Below are 23680 nucleotides of genomic sequence, written 5' to 3'. Positions count from 1 at the left end.
GAGACCTGGCTAATATCAAACTTTACTAATAAATAAATGCAGGATACAATATCATAATAGCTGGCACACTCTTCAAAAGAGCAGGAGGTACAGCATGATATACAGGAATCGTTTAATATTATCAGTGTCTCCATATACCATTCCAACACTTGACAAAGATGAACTTCTAATGGCTCAACTGAAACTCTGTCCACAGACAGACATGCACGAGATTACTGCTTACATATTTACCAACTCAACAACATGAAACCTAATGACACTCAAAGACTGCCTATCCTGGATTACTGATAACATTCAGGGAGACATGCCACTATTACAGGACTTTAGCATTAACTGGATAAGCTCAGCTGTAAAGTCCAGTACTATTTCAATATTTAATACTATTAATCTCTATATCTTCTGACAACTAATACCAGACCTGAGTAAACAACAGGTAAGGAAAGCTGGAATCTCACTAATAACCCAAACAATGTCTCAGAGTCAGACATATTTGCTGAATAAATAAGTGATTGTGACCCAAGCTATACGATCTACAAACAGCCCACCCGTGTACAAATGTTTCCTTTAGATGGTACCACTTCAAAATATGCTTCCACAAAACAAAATCCAGCTATCTTCTCTCAAAATGTTCATCTGCTCAAGCACTTCCCATTAACGATGCAATATAACTTTTCAATGCGACCTTCATAGCCATCCTTAACTCACAAGATCCCATATGAAGAAAGAAAAAGTAAATCAGACCAGCACCATGGCTAACATCTGAAGGCAAGCAATTTACTCATCTCAAAGATGAAGCTTGGACATTTTTGAAAGTAAGACCCTTCTATTAGCAATAAACAGCAGTATTAAGCTTTAAAAAATAAAACAAACATTTGACCAATTAAAAATGTACTATACATATATACAACACACATACCAGCAACCCCCCCAGTGAACTCTGAAATACCATAAAAAATTATTCAAACTAGGGAAGCAAACTCAATGCAACCCACATTGTTTTGACACCAGTTACAACATCACCTGTAAGATCAAGTCCCATTTTTATCAGGTCCATTTTTTTCTGGAATACAGCATTGACCAGTTTAGCTGGATGAAAGTCCTATTATTACAGACCAAGAATCATTGTCCAATTATTCTGTTTCCACCAAGCAAGTCAAAAATGATAGTAGTCTTAAAATGACTACTCTTGCACCAGATAATCTGTCACCAGAATATTTTCAAATAGCAGAACCATCTGTCTTCTACTCTACTGCTATTCATATAAATTGCTCCATTACCAAACAGCATGTTCTACTCTTTATTAACTTATTTATTTATTGACATTTGATTACTGGGAAAGTCCAACTGGGCAGAAGGCCATTTTCAATGTAGACCCAAGGAGAAAAGCTTCAAATTATTACAAAACATTTTAAAAACAAAAATTTTACAATTTTCAAAAATAAAAAACATCTGCAGTTTAAATAATTATAACAAATTAGACATAATATAGCAACATTAGTTAAAAGTCGATGCAAATATTTAATATTTAGAACATTTTTAGACAGTCTGTAGATAATTTAAAGATAAGTTAGTCTAATACAAATAGGAATTCCAATATGAAGTGATGAAGAAAACAGGCTTATGGTATGTTTAGACAGAAAGTCAGGGAAGGGAATTAGACAGCAGTAAGGAAGTAAGTGAAGAAGGGAGAATAAAGAAGTATAACGAACAAAATTATAGTTGTTTATGTTTAGTGATATAGTTTATCCTAGATTTGAGCAAGAACAAGCCAAACATTAGTTAGGAAGTCTTCCAGAATTGTTTTGAAAGATGAGATATAGACCTGATGGATACAGGTAAGAAGTTTCAGGCCTAACAATCTTGTATGAGTATTGATCATGCCCAGCAGCTTTACTAGGTCTGTAGACAGACAGGAGTTTTTGGTCACTGGATTGTAATGACAGACTGGGAACATAGGTGTATAGAATGTTTTTCCTAGTGCTGGACAGGCAGATGGATGCTGGATCATTTTATAGGTGGTAAGAAGTTATGTATATGTTAGCTGATGCAGCAGTTCTAACCAATTTAGGTTATACAGTGATGGGTTCTGAAAGGGGTATGTGATGCAGATTTAGAAACTTTTTGTTATAGCTTTGTTCAAGTTTTAATTTCTGTGAAGCCTGGTGGTTATTGAGTATCAGAGTACCAGACAGAAGAGTGGGAGGAGATAAATAGTGGCGAGTGTAGTTTCTATTGCGTCAGTGAGAATGTTTTTGGCTCTGTAAAACATCCCTAGTTTTTGATGAGTTTTTCTTATGTAATTTTGGATATGCAGGTCAAATGTATGATTATCATCCACTATCACCCTTAATAGTTTACTATGAGAAGTGACTTCAATGGTTGTATTATCAAGATAGAGGGCATTAAATTTTGTCTTTTCATGATAGAGGGATTTGGAGAAAAAGTAGTAGTTTGGTCTTTTTTGGGGGTGGGCATGAGTTGTGAATTATGCGTGTGTGTGTGTGTGTGTGTGTGTGTGTGTGTGTGTGTGTGTGTGTGTGTGTGTGTGTGTGTGTGTGTTTAGGTTTACCATGTTGTCAGATATGCAAATGAGAGTGAAATCATCTGCATATTATATTATGATGGCCTGCTGGGTGGAAGTATAGAGAGTGCTGGTGAAAACGTTAGAGAGGAGGGCACCAAGGATAGAGCCTTGTGGTGCACTGGAGCTGACTGGTAGGTAAGGAGAGAGTGCCATTTTGCTGACATTAGAAAACAATCCTATAGTCTGCCACTCTGCAAATGTGATTCATCTACTGAATTATCCAAGTTTTAACCTATTGTCATTCTTTTCCCAGTCTCCAAGATCCTGGAAAATGCATCCATAAACAAATCATAGGATAATTCAAAAAATAATATATTCTCATCTGTACACATGGCTTCTTCCTCAATCATGACATAAAAACTGCATTGCTGACCTTCCTAATTGAAGGTAACTCTAGAAAACATCAAGGACTGCATGTACCATCTGTTTTCTTAAACTTGTCAAAAGCAATTGCTCTATAGGTCAACAAGCATCACACTGATTCAAAAGTTAGTTATCCCAAACGTCACATTGTGTCTAATGGAAGGACACTGACTCTGCCTATTTAATAACCACTGTTGGCATTCCACAGTAATCCCTCTTAAACCTACTACTATTCAGTAATTTTGTTGATGACATATACAAATTAGCCACCAACAACACACTCCAGTTCAATACGTGGATGGCTCAGAACTCATAACATTCACTAAAGCCTTAGAAATATAGCAAATAATGACAAAAAATGCTTCAATTATTTAGGAAAGAGGATAATTGACTTTCTCCTACAGCTTAATGCCAAAAATGATGCAAATCCATAGAAATATTTTTATATTATCTCATCTCAACAAAAATCCCCAAACCATACATCATTTGAACCTGTAATCCACTGTAAACTCCTTGGAATAATAACAGACCACCACCCAAAATACAACCATCAGATACATCATGTGGTATTCAAAACAATCAAGCAAAATTATTGACAGGCTTTATGAAGAAAAACTCTTACCTATTAGTCTCTAATATCAACTGCTTAAACATTCCTCTTTTTAACTGTGTTATATAACTGTACAGTTCTAATAAATATCCCAAGTCTGTTTTACTAAGTTGGAACAGCCTACAATAAAATGTTCAAATGTGCTGCTAACAACCACCCCCCCCCACCACACACACACACACACACACACCCATACCATAGCCAAATTGGCTTGATCTAGAAGATATTAACTCTTACCTAAAAAAAGGTAATGCATAGTGTCTGACAAACCTGACCTATGTTCATATATCGGCCATCTTATACAATATGACATGACACTCCCCCAGGATTACTTAGATTACATAGTCAAAATGAGTCACTCATTCTTAAAACAACTAATAAAATTTGTATCTAGCTATTTTAATCTTCTATAACAAAATTACAGAGCACCATCCCTGTTTAATTATGCATTGACCCTACTAACAAATTCTTCTTAGCAATGATCAAGCAGTATCTATATTCCAAATGCCACTGCCTATGTGATACATACATTTCTTTATTATACTGCCTTTTTCGACTTTGACATTAATACATGACCCCCTTTCTCTCCTCTACTCCATTGCTCACACCATTTTACCGATTCACCCTAACTTCTTTTCATCTCCCCCTTTCCTCCCCTGCCTATATTACCTTTCCCCTTCCCTTATACTTATTTCTATTTTCTATACAGAAATTTCTCTTCTACATACTGCCATTCTACCCCAGTATAATTTCTCTGTCCTGCTGACATATTCTAGGACTTTTATGACTGAACCTATTTTTTGTTTCATATTGAAAATTGTTATGATTTTCAATGCATCTTCAAATTTTAATGTGTGTTTCTGTTGTTTTTTATTCACTGTTTACACATTCTCAAACCTGCTGCATTGTATACTCAGTTATTTATCACTCACAGGAGCTTTTCTTCCCAGGCTTCGATGGACTCTTCCAGTAGACAAATATGAATAAATAAAGAAGGAAAGTATGTAAGTAGATAAATAGATATATGCAAAATAAAACCCACTATTATCAAAAGACACTTATAATGCAGATTTTTAGCAGTCAGAGTGAACAGTGTGTGCAAGTCTGCATCAGTGCATAGGAAGAAATATCTTAACTATCCGTTGACAATTCTTAGTAAATCTCTCACAAGCTCTTATGTGACACCTCAACAATCTAAAGCTATGAGGATTAACATTTCATCCTTAAAGACTTAAATACAGCTATTGTTTTAAAATATGCAGACAACTGTCACCATTTTCAATGTGGAGCTTTTAGACAGGCATGTGTTCTGTTGCACAAAAAGTGAATTTCATGGAGAGCTGCATACAATTTTGTTTTGATGTGATAGCACTTACACTCACACACACATTATATATATATATATATATATATATATATATATATATATATATATATATATATATATATGGATTCACTTCAGAAGCTCAAAATACTGAAATCTCAAATTTCAGTATCTTGAGCCCAAGACGTGGAATCTACAAAACAATGAAAAATACAAACCGCAAAATTCAAGACCTCAAATACCGGAAGTTTTGAATTTTGTGGTTTTACTACACACACACACACACACACACACACACACACACACACACACACACACACACACACACACATACACACACCATCCACCACACAAACACACACAATCCCTCTACCACATGAAAGCAGGGGGGCTGCATCCCCCACACACACCCTACTTAAATATTCTCACTCCGAGGTCACACTACATAGAAACACACACAAAACACCACCACACAAGCTACTTTCTCTTTGCATACATACATCACAGCAACAAAACACACTGACACACACCACAGCTCCTGAATACATAACCACAGCACCTGAATACATAACCACAGCAGAACTTAAGAAGCGCGAAATTCAAAACTTCCGGCAATCGAGATTTTGAATTTCACGCTTCTAAACTTTCGCTATTATGTGGATTCGGCTTCTTGTGCTCGAAATACTGAAATTCGAGATTTCAGTATTTCAAGCTTCTGAATGGAACCCATATACATAAATATATATATATATATATATATATATATAGAGAGAGAGAGAGAGAGAGATTTTAAAGGTATATACTAAACTGCTGACCCTGACCACAAGTAATAATCTCACTCAATGGTAAAATGTAAAGTGATAGCACAATAAAAAAGTTTGTCAAGGCCATATTTGGTGTCTGAGTATAGGTATTAATACCTCAACCATCTTTTGCCAGTAATTTGGAAATTTTTCGGGACTTATGCTTGGATGGTCATATGTATACTGCAGCTAAAACTATCATCTGAATATTAAGGACTGACTAAATGCTAAATTTTGGTTAGCTATTTTGCCATTGCCAGTGCAGACATTGCTGATGGCAACATTTTTCTACAGGGACAAAGTGCCACCTGTTTGGAGAAATGTACGAGTTTTTTTTTTTTTTCTGTTGTAGGTAGGGGGTCAGGTCAATGCAAATGCATTATGAATGCATATTGTATTTTATATCCAGAAAATATGTGGTGTAGTTGTGAACAATATATACCTCATCCTGCAAACTGTAGGCAGTATGTAAAGAAGCATTCACCAATTCTAATAATAGTTTTGGCAATTATACTTGTACTCTACATGCTGCACATGAAGCTTCCACTTAATCCTTTTGTGTTTAACCGAAAATAACAGTAGAAAATGGCTTTGCAGTTTTACTATTGTTAATACAGAAACTGTTGATGTGCCATCTTTCCAGATTATATGCATTTTTTTTAAATCTCATGTAATACTAACGCAGTACAGATATATTTCAAGCATGATCTAAATTCTGTGCCTTGAATAGACATGGGATTCCTCTCATATAAACCCTATTCTGTACACAAGACTACAGTTTTAGTTGTCAAAAATGTAAACACAGGTCAGTGGCTGAAGCTGGCTGAAACACTTTAGTCTTATCATTGCCTGGACGTTTGAGGGTAGTGATGGCACCTTTGCAGAGACAGAAATAGTCAGTGTTGCTGTTTTGTGGAGAAATAATAGGCTGAACCCTTGTATCTGTAGATTTGTCTTTCAGTGCAGCTGTTTCTGATCTATGGTGATCACTGTAATGTATGGTTACTATAATTAGCACAGAGGACTAGATTACAACGCCAATATTCTTCCTTCTGTAGTCCTGGGTTTGATATCTTCAGACTGCATTTGTCCATTCTGTGAACATTTTCCTCGATGTCACCAGTACATAATCAAAGAAGTTAGTGACCATGCTTGTGTAGCAGTAAATTGCACATCAACCTCAAAAAAATGTTAATACTGTAGACTGTGTGAGGGCAACAGGTGAAAGGTATCTGACTGCAGATGGGACCTTGCAGCAAATGCAGGTGCCAAGGGAGACTTGTGCGAGATATAGCTATGAATAGGGAGGCACTTTATCTCCATGTTATAGCTCTTAATGCAGCCACCTATCCTTAAACCTATTTCAAAGTAGGGAGTATTTAGAATCCATCTTCATCTCAACAGTAAAGGTACCAATTGTTGATATATCAGCACAAGGATTAGAGCAGCACTGTCTGAATGAGACAGACTTCTTCCAACAATCATCCTTTAGTGCCTGTTCTTATCCAAAAGCAGCCTTGTAGTTAGCACAGTAAGAACAGTTGTCTTCTACTGACCAGAATGAAGAAGGGTTTATAGATTCCTAAGTAAGTACTAGATAATCAGTCTGCAGACCGTTACAGGCCTAGCCAAAACCCCTTATTCAAAAGTTTAAAAGTTCCACAAAAATCTTGATCGATCTTTCTGTAGACAGTGTTTCTATCAGACTAGAAGGATTTGTTTAGACCTGCAAAACCGTGTTCTCCTAAATATATTGCAGCACATCTCTCTTACCTAATAATGCCAATCATCTCTAATACATCCACTCAGCTGCTGTTTATGTGTAATTTTGTGTAGTTTCTTTCTTTGCTTTTAAATTTTTCTGAGATCATTTCGCCATCTCCCCTGATAATTTGCTTTTCATCTGTTGGCATTTCAGTACAAGACTGCTAGGGAACGCAACATTTTCAGAAGTATCTCTGTGGCAACTATGATAATGACTGGTAAACAGGTAGTTTCTGCTTTCTGTTCAACTCTGTTCAGATGACAGTGTAACTGAAATGGGCCCTGATCAGTATGCTAATACAGGCCATCCCACTGCCTAGGGTTTTTAAAGTGTAAAGCTAAGAGAAGCACTCCATCATATGGCATCTCTTTATTTTCCTATATAAACTTGAAATTCTCACATATGTTCTCCATAGGAAACCATAAGAATGTAGAGTCTGATTTTGTTCAACCACAATTGCAAACAAGCCATGTTACTGACAAAATAACTTAGTCATTAGCTAAATTATATACTTTTTCTGTGTATATCACTTGAGGAAAGTTAAGTAAAAGAACAAAATAAGCAAAACATCACCAAGTTCTTCATATTATCCAATATTCTTCAGTGCAGAAGATTTCAAAGTTATCTTTACCATACCTCAGATATGTTAGTTGGATGATATGGAGAAGGGGTGAGTCTGGGAGGTTGGTATCTAAACTCCAACTACAGACCATTCTGTATTCCTGGCTTCATAATCCAAAAGCAGTAGTTCTCTAAATAAAATGCCAACCATCTCTAATACAGTCATTCAACTGCTGTTTATGCAGTAATAAAAGATTAACTTCTGACCAACTCTTGTGTAGAGCCAGACATAAGTGTGTTGGTTGAGAAACAAGTAAATATGATACAAAGCCCAACTACATCACAAGTAACTTAGGCTCAATTACTGGCTCAGACAACTTGGTGGTGAATCAGGAGCGTGAGGATGACCATCATGGTCAGGATGGCAAGCTCTCTGGTACACCTCTACTGTCAATCCATAATGGAGGTTGGAAAGACATAGAGACTGCTACTTACAAGTATGTAAGGCTTTGGCTAAGTTGTGTGGACAATACTCTCTGGAGCCACAGCTTTGTGTGAGGGGAGATAATGGCCTAAGCATAAATAATCTCCCTAAGCAGTAATATAATGCTGCCCCAGGAGACTATGATCTCCTCTCCTCTCCTGCCCTGAGCATGGGACAGAGTCAAGCATGGGCAGCATTGAGGTTCAGATGACCTGGTGGATGAGGAGGGGCTCTGGGAACAGCTGAGGGTCAGCTGCGGGGAACAAAAGAAATGAGGCTTCTTCTTTCCCTCTCCACTATCAAAATAACCCTGTTTCAGTGGATCCCCTTTCTGCAGACAGCTGGCCCACTTGATTGTGATGGGGTGAGAAATTAACATTCCTAGACAAGGAGACAGAATCATAACCATTTATTCCTGTGCAAGAAGTATTACTGGCCCATCTACTTCCCTTTTGTGAGAAATGGGTCACAGACTGTGGCCCAGTCTGCATATCCTTCATTCCTTTTACATGGCTCTATACCTTATGAGATGTTTGTAACTCTTACAGGAACTGAGGAAATAACTGCTTTTAAAATATTGAAGAGTTTTTGCCTTAGCACTAGTTTCTTTTCCTTATATGGTTTCAGTAAACGTTAAGATTTAGATCAACTCCTTATATCCCTATTGTGTGCATTAACATTTCAAGTGCTGTGTGTCCTTTTTCTTCAATCTTTAATAATTCAGTTGTGGCCATTTAGTTTGTAATAAGTATCTTACGATGCCACATTTATGCACATTAAAAATGCCATCGTTAAAACTGCATCTGGTATGTATTTTTTGGAGACATCCTGGAAAACTGCTACATCTCTTACTGAAGTAATTTTGTTACTCAGATTGAAGAAATTAGCACACTTGATATTTCAGAGTTCCATCTCTATTTGTATATCTGAAAACAAAGTTCTGAATAGAAGTAACCTAACTACAGAAAGCTGTGGTGTACCAACAGTAGTGACCACCAACACTAAACCCAGACATGTTGCAAGTTTGCATCTTGACAAGGATTTTACACATTGATTTACATACAGATTGATAGTTAAATTTAATTTGTCAATCTCTGAAGTTGAATAGTATCAAATGCTTTAGTAAAGTCAAATGAAGCGCCACATGTCCTTCATCAAATGCTGCATTTGCCTCTTCAAAATCATGAGATACAAAAGGTAAGGTCTCCCTTTCACAGGCACATGTCACTCCAGATTTAAAAGTAGTACATCCCATGTAATTTTCAGTAGCTCCATTGTAATTTTTTGTTTTTTTTCATATTGTTACAGGTAAGCTTGACAGGTCTAATAATATTTGAATCTGATGTAAAACATACTTCATGAATAAGTAACACTATTGACTGTCACCACCAATCTGAAATATGACCACATATAATACCTTATTTAACATTTACTAATACGCACTTAAGTTTTCCTTGGTTCTGTATAGGAATCGGTTATATTTTGTGGCCCCATGTAACTTGCACTTTTAATTTTACTTTTGGCAGCAGTCACTGTATATTTAGAAATATAATGACTGCTCCACCCCCCATCCCATTTGTACTGCACTCTGCCATGTGTCATATATCATAATCTGGAGCTCTGTAAAGTTAAAGATGGTAAACATAACTGAGAATATAATCATTAACACATTCCTTTTCAAATCACATTGTGGATAGTTTGGTCAGTTTTCTAGATCGGTTTGATATAATGACTCTTGCTTCCTTGGATAAATACCATTCATGTGCAACAGTAGAAGGTACTTAATTATCAAACTTTTCTGTAAAGTAAGGAGAGCTATTCTGTACTTATCCAGTCTTATGGATATGTTGACTGTAGGAATTCTACTTTTACATTTAGAACATGCAATATGATAACGGCTTTTTCATTGAGGTTGGATTTGGAATGTTCAGGCAAGATAAGACTTGTCATGAGTGTTAACAATAAAACTATCACTTCCACGTACTTATAGGCCTCGGACAGGGACAAAAACAGTTAGCGACTTAATGGAAAAAGTAAACTCGCACATCCTCAGATACCAGGTATGCTATGTGTAATCTGTTCACCTGAAAAAAAACCTCTTGACCTAAAGCCAACAGAACCCACTACACTTCAACCATAATGCATTACTTAAGAGGTACAAATAAGTTTATAATATTTCATAAAACTTCTGAAAAAGTTTCGTACCTGGACTTCTAGTTCTTCTTCAATACGATCAGTGCAGTTTATGCGTTCTATTGCATGACCAGATCCACTGTATTCAATTACAGCATTTCCAACTTTAATATCCCTTTTGAACATACTGACAACAAAGTGTCCATTTATTAAGAACTCTCCATGGTGGTTTGCTAGAGCTGTAGCAAGAGAATAAGAGAAATTGGATGACTATTAGCAAAACTGCATGCAAGAGTATTATGTGATAACGTTTGTACATGCCACATCTGATTCACACAGTAAATGTGAAATGAAAATCACAAACTATACAGGAATAGTATTCTGTAATATACTCTAAGTGACACTTCCATGCAGGCACATCATATAGCTTCAAATCATGAAAGCTAAAATTTCATAAGACTTATTTTTGATAAACAATCAACAAGTTTTCAAAGGAAGTATTTTCAAGCAGATGGTAAAGTACGCAGGATTTTAGCATAAATGGTTTGAAGCAGTTTTCCAATATGTCCACTTCCAATAGAAAAAAAAATACATACATAAATCTGTAAAGTTAAAATTGTATAATCCAGTATAATATATTTCTGAAGTCAGATAGTTTGCTACATCGTGCACACAACCAGGATGTTACAGACTTGGTCCCCCCCCCCCACCTCCACCCCCAAAACAGCTTGCTTCTCTATTTTGGCCTAATCTAAACATATTTTTTGCAACTAGGCTCAAGGCACTAGTTACAATAGCTGATCACAAAAACTATGCATCTGTAATTGCTCCTCGGCATTGATACCACATTACTAAGGGGCTGATTGTTTCTTCTAGCCTACCTGAGCTGCTTCAAGGCTCTTCACACTTTTCCCCCTTTCTCATCTCGGGATCACTCTGCTCACCTACTCTACCCCCATTCCCATCCACCCCCACATCAATAACATGTATACTAACCACAACTCCACCCATCAGACCAATAAACCTATAACACATACCCCCAATCAACCTTCCACATAGCCCCACCTTCCCAACTGCTATACCCACATCACTGCACAAATTAATCCTCTCATCTCTTTACCACTACTGTCTAAAACTTTACTTCTTACACTGTCACTCTATACTTCTTACACCCTTTATCATCCATCATGTCACCTACTACCTCTGCCACTACTTGTGCCACTAATATTGTACCACTTCTAGCTCTCTCTGTCACTCCTTCTCCTATCAAACCTGTCATCACTGCATACTATACACATACCTCCTAATATAAATATATATATATATATATATATATATATATATATACACATACATATATATATTTATAAAATAAACATTTATGCCAGTTCCTACTCTCCATAAACCTGGTTAATACCTTACATAAAAGACTCAGAATTCCTCCAGTCCGGCTGTTCCTGTATAAGAGCTGATAGACCCCATAAAAGAGGAGGAGGGGTTGCACTCCTTTTTCCAAATACCTTTACCGTAGTCCCCTACTCTGGGGGCCACCCACCAATTCTCTACTGCCAAAGTCATAGCTGCTTTCCTAAAAATGAACAACTGTAAAAATCTTTGCATAATAGTGCTATATATTCCTCCAGGCAAAAACACCCCAATATTAGAAGAAATCCTTGCCTGGAATTCAAACAACATAAACAATGAAACAATCATTCTCAGCAATGTAAACATAAACTGGCCAGACCAAGAAATCCTTTCCCCACTAGTAAACATCAACCTCTTCAATTTTACACAACTTATCCATAACAAAAATCCAAAAAAAGAGAGATGAAGGCAATAATATGTCACCAGTAATCGCCAAATATCACCCAACCAAACTCCAAAGGAAGCCCGCAACACAACTGGATGCAAAAGGTGGATTTATTAGGTCAGTTCAAAGTAACACACTACCAAGAAATAACGCAAATATTCTAGTACGTTTTCGACAAAGGTCTTCATCAGAATCATAACATCAAATTAGAGTTAATTACAAATATATACACCCTGTCAAATTCATGCTTTAATTATCAATCCATTTAAAAACAACCAACGATTAAAACAATAAACACATGAGAGGAATCAGACTCGTATCTTAACCTGATACTTAAAAACACATATTTAAAAATAAAATTAAAAATGTGTGTATAACCATAACAGGGACATAATTATTACAATTAAAATTTTGGCGCATATAGTTAGTTACAACAATTAATAAAACATTTAAAACAACTAATTAATCCAGCACAGGTTCAAAAAATGTGTGTGGTACAACACTGCCATCTTGTGACATTAGTGGGAAATACAATTAATTTCTCAAAGTTTGGCTGATCTCAGTTTGAGAATTGGTTTTATAGATAAAAAATCATTTAAGCCCGGAGGCTTATTACTTTCCAAAACTATCTGCCAGTATAATTCTTTATATTCCAATTTGTCCTCCCACATGCCTCCTCTTATGCCCTTGGGGACTGAATCCAAAGCAAAAAAGAAAAATACTGCTTTTGGACAAGTTATTTGGTGTCTATACAATGCATTTTTAGTATTCTTTTTTTTTTTATTTCATACAGATGTTCATAAATACGACATTTCAATTTTCTTTCTGTCTTCCCCACATAAAAGGAGGTACATTGGTCACATATAGCCAAATATACTATTCCACAACTATTACAATTGAAGGTTCCCCTGCTGGTAAGTAGTTTATTCCTGGCCTCTAAGAAAATTTGGCTTTTATTAGCTATACGGGGGCACTGGGAACAAAAAACACATTTATAAGTCCCAACCCCACGAGAACCTGTACTTTTAAAAATGGGACCACCAAATTCAAAAATTTGTTTAAAATTGGTGTCCCTACGGTAAATAAATTTTAAAGGGGTTTGGCTTTTAAATGGTAAATCAGTAATTTGGACAAACCTTCCCCATTCTCTGGAGATCATTTCTTTAATAGGTCCAGAATCACCAGAATAATCCAAAATATATGCCCTATCCCAATTGGTAGAATTATTATTTCCTAAATCATCAGTAGAAATGGGTGGATCTTGACCCAAAATAGGGGCAAATCTACCTTGCCTTCCTTGAACCACCACTTTTAAAACATCATCCAATAAGGACCTTGGGTATGCTCTATCAAGGAACATGCTTAACACATGATCACATTCCTTTAAGAATTCTTGGTCATCAGAGGTCATTCTGCTCACTCTTACTAGTTGCCCCTTCACTAAATTATTCTTCTGAAAATAAGGATGGGCACTCTTAAAATGAAGGTAAGAGTTGGAGAATGTTTTTTTTACGATGTATACTGGAGGAAAACCCATGGTCAGCCTTCCTAACTGAGATGTCCAGAAAAAATAATTGTTCAGCATTGAAATCAAAAGTAAAATCCAATTGTCTTTTATTTATGGAGACCATTTTGAAAAACAATTTCATGTTTTTCCAGGGGGATTTTTTTAAACAAAATAGAGGAGTAGCCACGGGTGCTAAATGTGCGCCCACTTATGCCAATATTGTTTTGAATTGGTGGGAGAAGTTATACATTTTGGATTGTCCTTACACTAAATGCTGGTCCCTGTACAAGAGATTTTTAGATGATATTTGTATCTTTTGGATTGATACTGAAGAAAAACTTCTTGAATTTCTTGATTATGTGAAAGGAACGACCAATTTTTTGGATTTTACTTTTGATTTCAATGCTGAACAATTATTTTTTCTGGATATCTCACTTAGGAAGGCTGGCCATGGGTTTTCCTCCAGTATACATCGTAAAAAAAACATTCTCCAACTCTTACCTTCATTTTAAGAGTGCCCATCCTTATTTTCAGAAGAAAAATCTAGTGAAGAGGCAACTAGTAAGAGTGAGCAGAATGACCTCTGATGACCAAGAATTCTTAAAGGAATGTGATCATGTGTTAAGCATGTTCCTTGATAGAGCATACCCAAGGTCCTTATTGGATGATGTTTTAAAAGTGGTGGTTCAAGGAAGGCAAGGTAGATTTGCCCCTATTTTGGGTCAAGATCCACCCATTTCTACTGATGATTTAGGAAATAATAATTCTACCAACTGGGATAGGGCATATATTTTGGATTATTCTGGTGATTCTGGACCTATTAAAGAAATGATCTCCAGAGAATGGGGAAGGTTTGTCCAAATTACTGATTTACCATTTAACAGCCAAACCCCTTTAAAATTTATTCTGCCGTAGGATACCAATTTTAAACAAATTTTTGAATTTGGTGGTCCCATTTTTAAAAGTACAGGTTCTTGTGGGGTTGGGACTTATAAATGTGTTTTTTGTTCCCAGTGCCCCCATATAGCTAGTAAAAGCCAAATTTTCTTAGAGGCCAGGAATAAACTACTTACCAGCAGGGGAACCTTCAATTGTAATAGTTGTGGAATAGTATATTTGGCTATATGTGACCAATGTACCTCCTTTTATGTGGGGAAGACAGAAAGAAAATTGAAATGTCGTATTTATGAACATCTGTATGAAATAAAAAAACAGAATACTAAAAATGCATTGTATAGACACCAAATAACTTGTCCAAAAGCAGTATTTTTCTTTTTTGCTTTGGATTCAGTCCCCAAGGACATAAGGGGAGGCATGTGGGAGGACAAATTGGAATATAAGGAATTATACTGGCAGATAGTTTTGGAATGTAATAAGCCTCCGGGCTTAAACGATTTTTTATCTATAAAGCCAGTTCTCAAACTGAGAGCAGCCAAACTTTGAGAAATTAATTGTATTTCCCACTAATGTCACAAGATGGCAGTGTTGTACCACACACATTTTTTGAACCTGTGCTGGATTAATTAGTTGTTTTAAATGTTTTATTAATTGTTGTAACTAACTATACGCTCCAAAATTTTAATTGTAATAATTATGTCCCTGTTATGGTTATACACACATTTTTAATTTTATTTTTAAATATGTGTTTTTAAGTATCAGGTTAAGATAAGAGTCTGATTCCTCTCATGGGTTTATTGTTTTAATCGTCGGTTGTTTTTAAATGGATTGATAATTAAAGCATGAATTGGACAGGGTATATATATATTTGTAATTAACTCTAATTTGATGTTATGATTCTGATGAAGACCTTTGTCGAAAACGTACTAGGATATTTGCGTTATTTCTTGGTAGTGTGTTACTTTGAACTGATCTAATAAATCCACCTTTTGCATCCAGTTGTGTTGCGGGCTTCTTTTGGAGTTTGGTTGGGCGATATTTGGAGATAACTTATCCATAGCTCAACTAGACTCAGCAAAAATAAAGATCGTGGCTTGATACTCGACTGGATTCTTGTCTCTGATCCTAACAAAAGCTTTTCAGCAAGCACCACACCCTGTAATTTTAGTGACCACTTACCTGCCTATATAATATGTAAGCTGTAACCTGTACCCACTCAACACCCATACAAACTTATTAGAAATCTAATAAAATTTGACCCCACTGTTTTTTGTGAAACTCTGAGCAATATCAATTGGAACAAACAAAAATTTCTTCCACTCGGCGAAGCAGTTGAGTTCTTTAACTCAACATGATTCTTCATCCTAAACAGATTGGTCCCCCTATGACAAAAAAGAGTAAAAGTAAATCATGCCACATGGCTCTCTAAAAACACAAAATAGCTCATGAATTCCAGGTACAAAATATGGAAAATTGTCAAAAAAATAAAAAATAAAAATAAAAAGCAATCAGACCTGCTATAGGCAACTTTGTAACCAAATAAAATGCGTAATCATCAATGACAAGAAAAAACACTACCTTGGCCTCCAAAATAACTACAAACAAAACCCCCCAAAAATGTGGTGCTCTGTTTCTTCTCTTATCAGCCCTGGCATCAAGAGTAACCCATGTCCCAATCTGAAAAAACACCAATTGAGATTACAACCATCTTCAACATATATTTAACTGAAACTATAGCCAACCTTACAAGAATATTTACCCAAACTGACACTATTACCAGCCCAGCCCATTCTGAACAATCCACACAAAACTCTTCTACATCCACTTTTATCTTGTCCTCTATACCCACCTCTACTATAACAAGATACCTGCTCAAGCATAAGCCTGGGACTAATGCACCTGATGACCTTCCTCCTGAATTTTTTCAAATTGCAGCCAAAGCTATTTCTTTCCCAATTAGCATACTTATCAACCCATCTAGCCAAGATTTCTATGTACCTACCCTTTAGAAAAAAGTATACATTCTCCCACTACATAAAGACAGCAACAATACTGACGTTTCTGATTTCTGGCCAATATCCATAGTTTCCCGAATATCTAAAATCATAGAAAAATGTCTACATTCTGAACTTTTAAGCTACCCACTCCAAAACCAACTTCTCTCACCTACCCAACAAGGTTTCTGTCCCAGTAATAGCACCACAACAGCCCTCATTATCCTTCATTGAAACAGTCAATCAAGCTCAAAACTCTGGTAAACTTGTATATATACTCTTCCTTGACCTCTCCAAGGCCTTAGATGCATTTTTCCATTCTCTACTTCTCACTAAACTGACTCACCTTGGTGTCACCCCTCCCTCATTAAATTGGCTCACTAGCTACCGTACAAACAAGCAATCCACCAAATGGCATAACACCTGCTCACCCTTTCTAAATATATCTACAGGTGTACCCCAAAGCTCCATACTATGTCCTCTTCTTTTCAGCATATTCATTAATAACTTCCACTCTTCTGTCTCCAATGGGTCAGTAATAATATGCAGATGACTCAACAATTATCTGCACAGCCAACTCTACTTCTGAACTTATATCATTTACCCAAAATGCCTTCTCATCCACTGAAACCTGGATGGCCAGCAACCATCTTGCCCTTAACTCCAACAAAACTAAGCTTCTGCTGTTCACACCCCCCCCCAAAAAAAAAAAAACTACACTCGTAAATAAGTCTAAATTCACCATTTACTCTCAAAATTAAACTACCATTGAAGTAGTCTTCCACTCAAAACTTTTAGGGATCATCATAGATGAAAACCTAATTTTTGACTTGCATGTCCATAACAATGTCAAAATGACTCTATCAAAATTGGGCACCCTTTACAGACATAAACATTTCTTAAACAATTCTTCTAAACAAACCTTTGCTTCAACATTTCTCCTACCTTCCCTCCCCTATGGTACTCCCCTCCTTAACAATATTCAGTCCTCTCTGAAAACAAAAATTGAGACTTGTTTCAGTAAAATTGTCAAGTTTTCAACCAACACAAAACACTACTTTAATCCATACTTCTCAACTGCCCAGATTTTTGCAGAATGTCCAAATTTCGCCTCATATTTTTGGTCCATTTTTCATAAAATTGTGATTTTAAGGCAAATTAGTGGCAAATCGTTAAAGACTGAAGTTAGAAAATAATGACAGACATTTGAATTTCAGACTTCAATTCCTTCAGAAAATTCATGCTAATACAAAATCTGTTATTCTATCAACTTTCTAAGTCTGTAAGAGCAATATTTAAAAACTGTCCCTATTTTTGAGCCTTTGTCTCACTTTTATATATGATTTTATCCAGATTTATTGCTCTAAGAAGTTGAGAGATATGCTTCCATCTCTGCTACTCTCTCCACCCATTGAACTGGCTTGGACTTCCACATTACCCTACATACTTCAACTAACTACAGCACACAAAATCATCTATAATCCTTCTAGCTGCCCAGCCCTCACCTCATTGCTAACTCTATACCAACCCAACCGACCTCTCAGATCTGAAAATCAATCTCTCTTACAGGTAGAAAAATCAAAATTTCCACCTGGTTAAATGTTTTACTCCCTCACTACAGCTAAACTCTGAAACTCACTCTCATCAACTATCAGAAGAATTAGCAATGCTTCCTCCTTCAAAAAGTCTGTACACCATCATCTCTCCACCTTGTGTCAATGCTCCTCCACCTCCTCCCAAACATCTATAGCTTAAATTGCTTTACAAAATTATCTACTTACACTTAACCTAATCCACCTATATGTTCACTATAAAATATGCAGCATTTACATTCACCTAATTAACTATAGCTCCCTAATTTTTCCACTCTGCTGTACACATACTAATACTTCCCCTTAGTCCTCCATCACACTCACTGCTGCTCATTAATATACTAGCCATACATGAGTACTTACACTAATACTCCCTCTTAGTCCTCCATCATACTGACTGCTGCACATTAATATACTATCCTATACATGCCTCTTATTGTCTTATCTTTCACAAATATGCTGAACCAACTACAGGAATCCTATTACAGCAATGCAAACAATGCTATTCTGTCTCTCAAACCCTAAGACAACCCAACAACCAGTGGTCATCCAATGGAATCTTATATTAACTATAACTGCAAATGTTTTCTTTTCCTTGTGCCTGACTGTGCATATATTGTATTCTTGATTGCATGTACTTGTATTGTAATTTTCTGTAATTTCTACATTTTGTAATATTTTCATTGTATGTATATTAAATATACCTATGTTGCAGCTTTTCTCCCCAGGCCTCCACTGAAAATGGGTTCACTTTAGTCTAGTGGACCTTCCTGGTAAACAAATGCAAATAAATAAATAAATAAATAGATAAATAAATAAAATTAATATTTTTGAATTGTTTTATTGATTAGTTAAGTAGGTTGAGACCCACATGGCACAAGTCCCTGTTTTGAGGCGAGAACCAGGAACTGGAAGGCACAGACTTTGTTTAGTGACATGCCCAGTGAAAACCAGCACACAAGTAAAGATTACATCAAATGGAAAATGGCACTGCAAAAGCAGTGGGAACATGAGCTGCAGTCCAGTGAGTTACGTGGTCATTTTCATGCTCTCAATGGTTACTAGCTCAGTTACAAGCTAACACACCTACTTATCTTGTTTGAGGTATTACACAGAATTGCACCAGATTCCACACCTGTGCTTCCTGTTACAGTTGTCTCTATCTTTAAATTATCTAAGCCTCCTACTTCCCCTACATTATGCTGAACAACTAAAACACAGTGGCTTTCAATGCTAAATGATTATAAGGACAACATCATTAAAATTCATATTCTAACAATATGGGAATCAGCTGGCCTGCAGATTATATTGATTGTGATGTATAATTAGAATTTTATTATCCCCTATTCAGTTGAAGTCATTCTAAAATAGTTGCACATCACTTTATGGACATGGCCAATAATATTACTTTTTGGTCTGTGAAGGCAAGTTCCATGCTCTTTTTACCAGCAGCATGGTGTCTGTGTTTCAGACTAGACAAGCTACATTCACCATGGGAAATGGAGTGATCATTCCCACATGTGAGCACATAATTTCATTTGTAGCTAGCAAAAGAGTTGGTACTTATGTATAATCGCAACCACGCTTTCTCACCGGCCCATTGTTGTTATTATGTACACTGCCTAACGGCAGAATAATCCTCAAAACAAAAACTGTCGTTGATGCCAAAGAAGGGAAAAAAGTGAGCAGGTAGTTTGATATGAATATCTTCATATACATTATACTTGGTGTTAGACTTGTGTTATGAATAGGGAAATTAAGCAGAAACTATGAGAGAATGTAATATCCAAAATGAACATTGAACTACCCAAAATTTCAAGGCTAGCTTGTTCAATGCACCAGCAACTGTACACCCTTTTTGCAGCCTCTTACTAGTCCTTCCGCATCATGACAGCTGGAGCATGAAAGAAAATAACTATCTTTTTACACTTTTCCCAACTTAGACTGATCGAATCCCCTGCAAAATGACATCGAGTCCAATATCATTTAATATCATTGTTGTAGCGACAATATCTGTCAGACACTCCTACTTACTACTGTTAAATCAAGTGCAAGACAACAATGACGACTTTCTAAAAAATACAGCTACCATGCTGGCAAAAATGCATGGCTGTGAATACACAAATAACAGCCTGGCGAGAATGCGTGGTTGCAATAATACGTAAGTACCAAATAATCTTACCTATAATCAGAACCTTTACATTTAGGACCTTTAACAGATCTGTGTGCTTGTCCTGTAACCATTACTTCTCACTTACTCATCCCCCAACTCTTTGGAAATTTTTAATAAGGCTGCCCAACAGCAGAACTATATTTCTACCTTCTTTATCTAAACTTACTGCTGATCTCAAACATTATAGCTATTGATTAAGGGTGCCCTTACATTGCTACTTTTATCAAAGTATAATTTATTGTTAAATGACTAATCTGTTGCCTGAAACAAAAATGTATCTCTACTACTACAAATGTTGTGACCCTTTGCCTGCTGTAATGTACATAAAAGCATTTTAACCTTGACTAAAAAGACTGGCATGTGTGTATTTTATAAATAGTTTCCTCTTTTCATGTGAATAATTTATGAGTAAAAAAAGAAATCATGTTGACCAGGTCATTTGCTTGTCATATTAAAATGCAATAAAAACAACAATAAATTATTCTAAACAGATGGGATGAATGTGACTAGAAGATGGGCAAGTGAAATCCTAATAAAATTTTAGTAATCAATTGTAGAAAAATATGAACTGGAGTGTCTATAGTTTGAGTAAGAGCAGAAAGAGACTTTTTTTCTCAGTTGCTGCACTTAAAGATGTTTTAAATCAAATGCAGGACATTCTTTATCTATAATAATTAAAAGAGATCTAAGATGAACACTTCCCACACTCCAAAAATAAAATAAAATAAATGCATTAATAAATAATTGCAAAATGTATTTTGTACAAACATACTAGAAGACGAAAGTCCATTTGGGGACATATCAGAGGAATCATCTGACATTTTTTACTCACTCAATAATTTTTAGTGCAATATTACTTAATTGCTTCCTGGTCCTGTTACCTTGACCTGTCATTTTAATTCCCTTTGATGTGTAGGAAGCCAGGTTAAAAACATTGTATATATGCCTTAAATGAAGAAACGTTTGAAAATTCCACCTGACAATCTTGAAATAAAATCAAAAGCTGTTTGAAGTAAAGGCTGTTGAAATATAAAGCATAAATCTAAAGGAAAAAAAAAATCAAACTCCAGGAAGGTCAGAACAATTATGCTAGAATTCCATTAGTCAGGATTGAGACATAACATATATGCAATAATTGCTGAAGAAGTAAGGTATAAATTCTGTATGCTACCGTTTTTGTGATGTTCTACTTAAAATTCAGTTGCATTTGATGAGGGAATACATATGCACATGTGATATCTAATCAGCTTATGTATAGGTTTCATAAGTCTTGAGTTGGCTGTGCTAACCATAAATTCACTAATCAGTTTATGACACAGTTCATCAGATTTAAAAATGGAGGTTAATGAGACACAGCCACCTTTATAGTGCAAATATGTAAGCGTGACCCAGTTTGAGCCATAAGAATACTTATTGTTATTAAAAACAACAAACGCCAGCTTAATTCTAAGATGGACTGAAGTCTAGATCACTACTAAAATGGTTTGCCATTTCCAAAGTGCTGCTAGGTAGTTTGAGATTTACACATTGGAAAGACTGATATTCCAAAATGCTCTAAATTATAGCCACAATAAAATAAATGGATTGTAAGCTTTCAGGGCTTCATTTTATTAAAAGGGCTGCCCAGAATACTAAATGATGTGCAATACCGTCAAAAAAAAAAACTTCTAAATTATGGAGTTTTGAGGGTATCAGGAGAGCAAATGTAAAACATGTCAAATGATTTAAAGGCAGGTGGTCAACTACATCTGCTACATTTCTTTAATGACATAAAACTGTATTTTTTATGGAATTCATGAGAGCCACAGCTGAAATAGAAAACGTTTTGTGATGTCATAGCTTGGAATGATATTTAAAAAATGCAGTAGCTATTCTATCAGATAATGTAAGACTAATAACCAGCAGGACACAATGTATTATGGGTCGGAATGTTTCTACAACACCAATGAAACATAAAAATTATAAAATAATAAAACTTTGACTATAACATAAAACTAGACAGTCATTATTCCACCAATTTAACAAAGTATTGAAATACATATGTCTGGAATAACAAAAATGTCTCCTCATTTAATTATTTACATAACAGTAAAAACAGGAGTCACCCTGTATTTTGGGTCTCATAAGTTCATTTTTTTTCTCTGATAGGAATTCTGAGGATGCCTTTAAATCCATATTCTATTCTAGGAAAGAAAGAAACTGATTAATGGATATGTTTACCTTAATCTCACTGCAATCCTCCTACTCTTTTATTATTTATTTATTGACACTTGATTACTGGGAAAGTCCGACTGGGTAGAAGCCCATTTTCAGCACAAGAAGAAAAGCTCCAAATTATTACAAAACATTTCAAGAACAATAATTTTACAATCTTCAAAAATAAAACAAAAACCATTTACAGTTTAAATAATTATAATAAATTAGGCATGATACAAAAATACTGGTTAAATATTGATACAATGTATATGACAATCATTTAATATTTAGATAAACTTTAGACAGATTGTAGGGAAATTGAAGGTAAGTTAGTCTAATACAAACAGGAATTGCAACATGAGATGATGAAAAAAACAGGATTATGATATATATGGAGAGAAAGTCAGAGAAGAGAATTAGATAGCAGTAAGGAAATAAGTGAAGAGGGGAGAGTTAGGAGGTATAAGGAATGAAAAGATACTTGTTCACAATTAGGGATATAGTTTATCCTGAATTTGAACAAGGACAGATCCATATTTTACCTAGGATGTCTTTCGGAGTGGTTTTGAAAGATGAGAGGGAGGGTATAGACCTGATGGATACAAGTAAGGAGTTCCAGCCTTAGCAGCCTTGTACAAGTACACACGATGCACAACAGATTTGCAGGGTTTGCAGACAGTCTGGAGTTTTTGGTCACTGGATTGCAATGACCAACTGGGAACATAGCAGCACAAAATGTTTTTGAGTGATAGGCAAACGGATACTGGATAATTTTATAGGTGGTAAGAAGTTGTGAATATGTTAGTTGATGTAGTTGATGTGGTAGTTCTAACCACCTATTTAGGTTTTACAGTGTATATACAGTGATGGGTTCTGAAAGAGGT

General features: G+C 35.7%; 1 protein-coding gene across 1 annotated transcript in view; it reads right to left on the bottom strand.

Annotated features, from left to right (window-relative positions):
* The window catches only part of ADAMTS9 (ADAM metallopeptidase with thrombospondin type 1 motif 9), a 1232634-nt gene that overhangs the window by 678407 nt on the left and 530547 nt on the right, over positions 1–23680 (bottom strand). The window contains exon 17 of the mRNA XM_044077927.1: positions 10700–10866. Coding sequence (XP_043933862.1) covers positions 10700–10866 — 167 coding nt within the window. The remainder of the gene's footprint in view (positions 1–10699; positions 10867–23680) is intronic.

Source organism: Protopterus annectens, chromosome 7.part0, assembly GCF_019279795.1.
Source record: "Protopterus annectens isolate FY-2018-M chromosome 7.part0, PAN1.0, whole genome shotgun sequence".
In the NCBI taxonomy this organism is placed as follows: Eukaryota; Metazoa; Chordata; order Ceratodontiformes; family Protopteridae; genus Protopterus; species Protopterus annectens.
The sequence above is the reverse complement of the archived record's forward strand: the minus strand, read 5'-3'. Positions and strand labels throughout refer to the sequence as shown.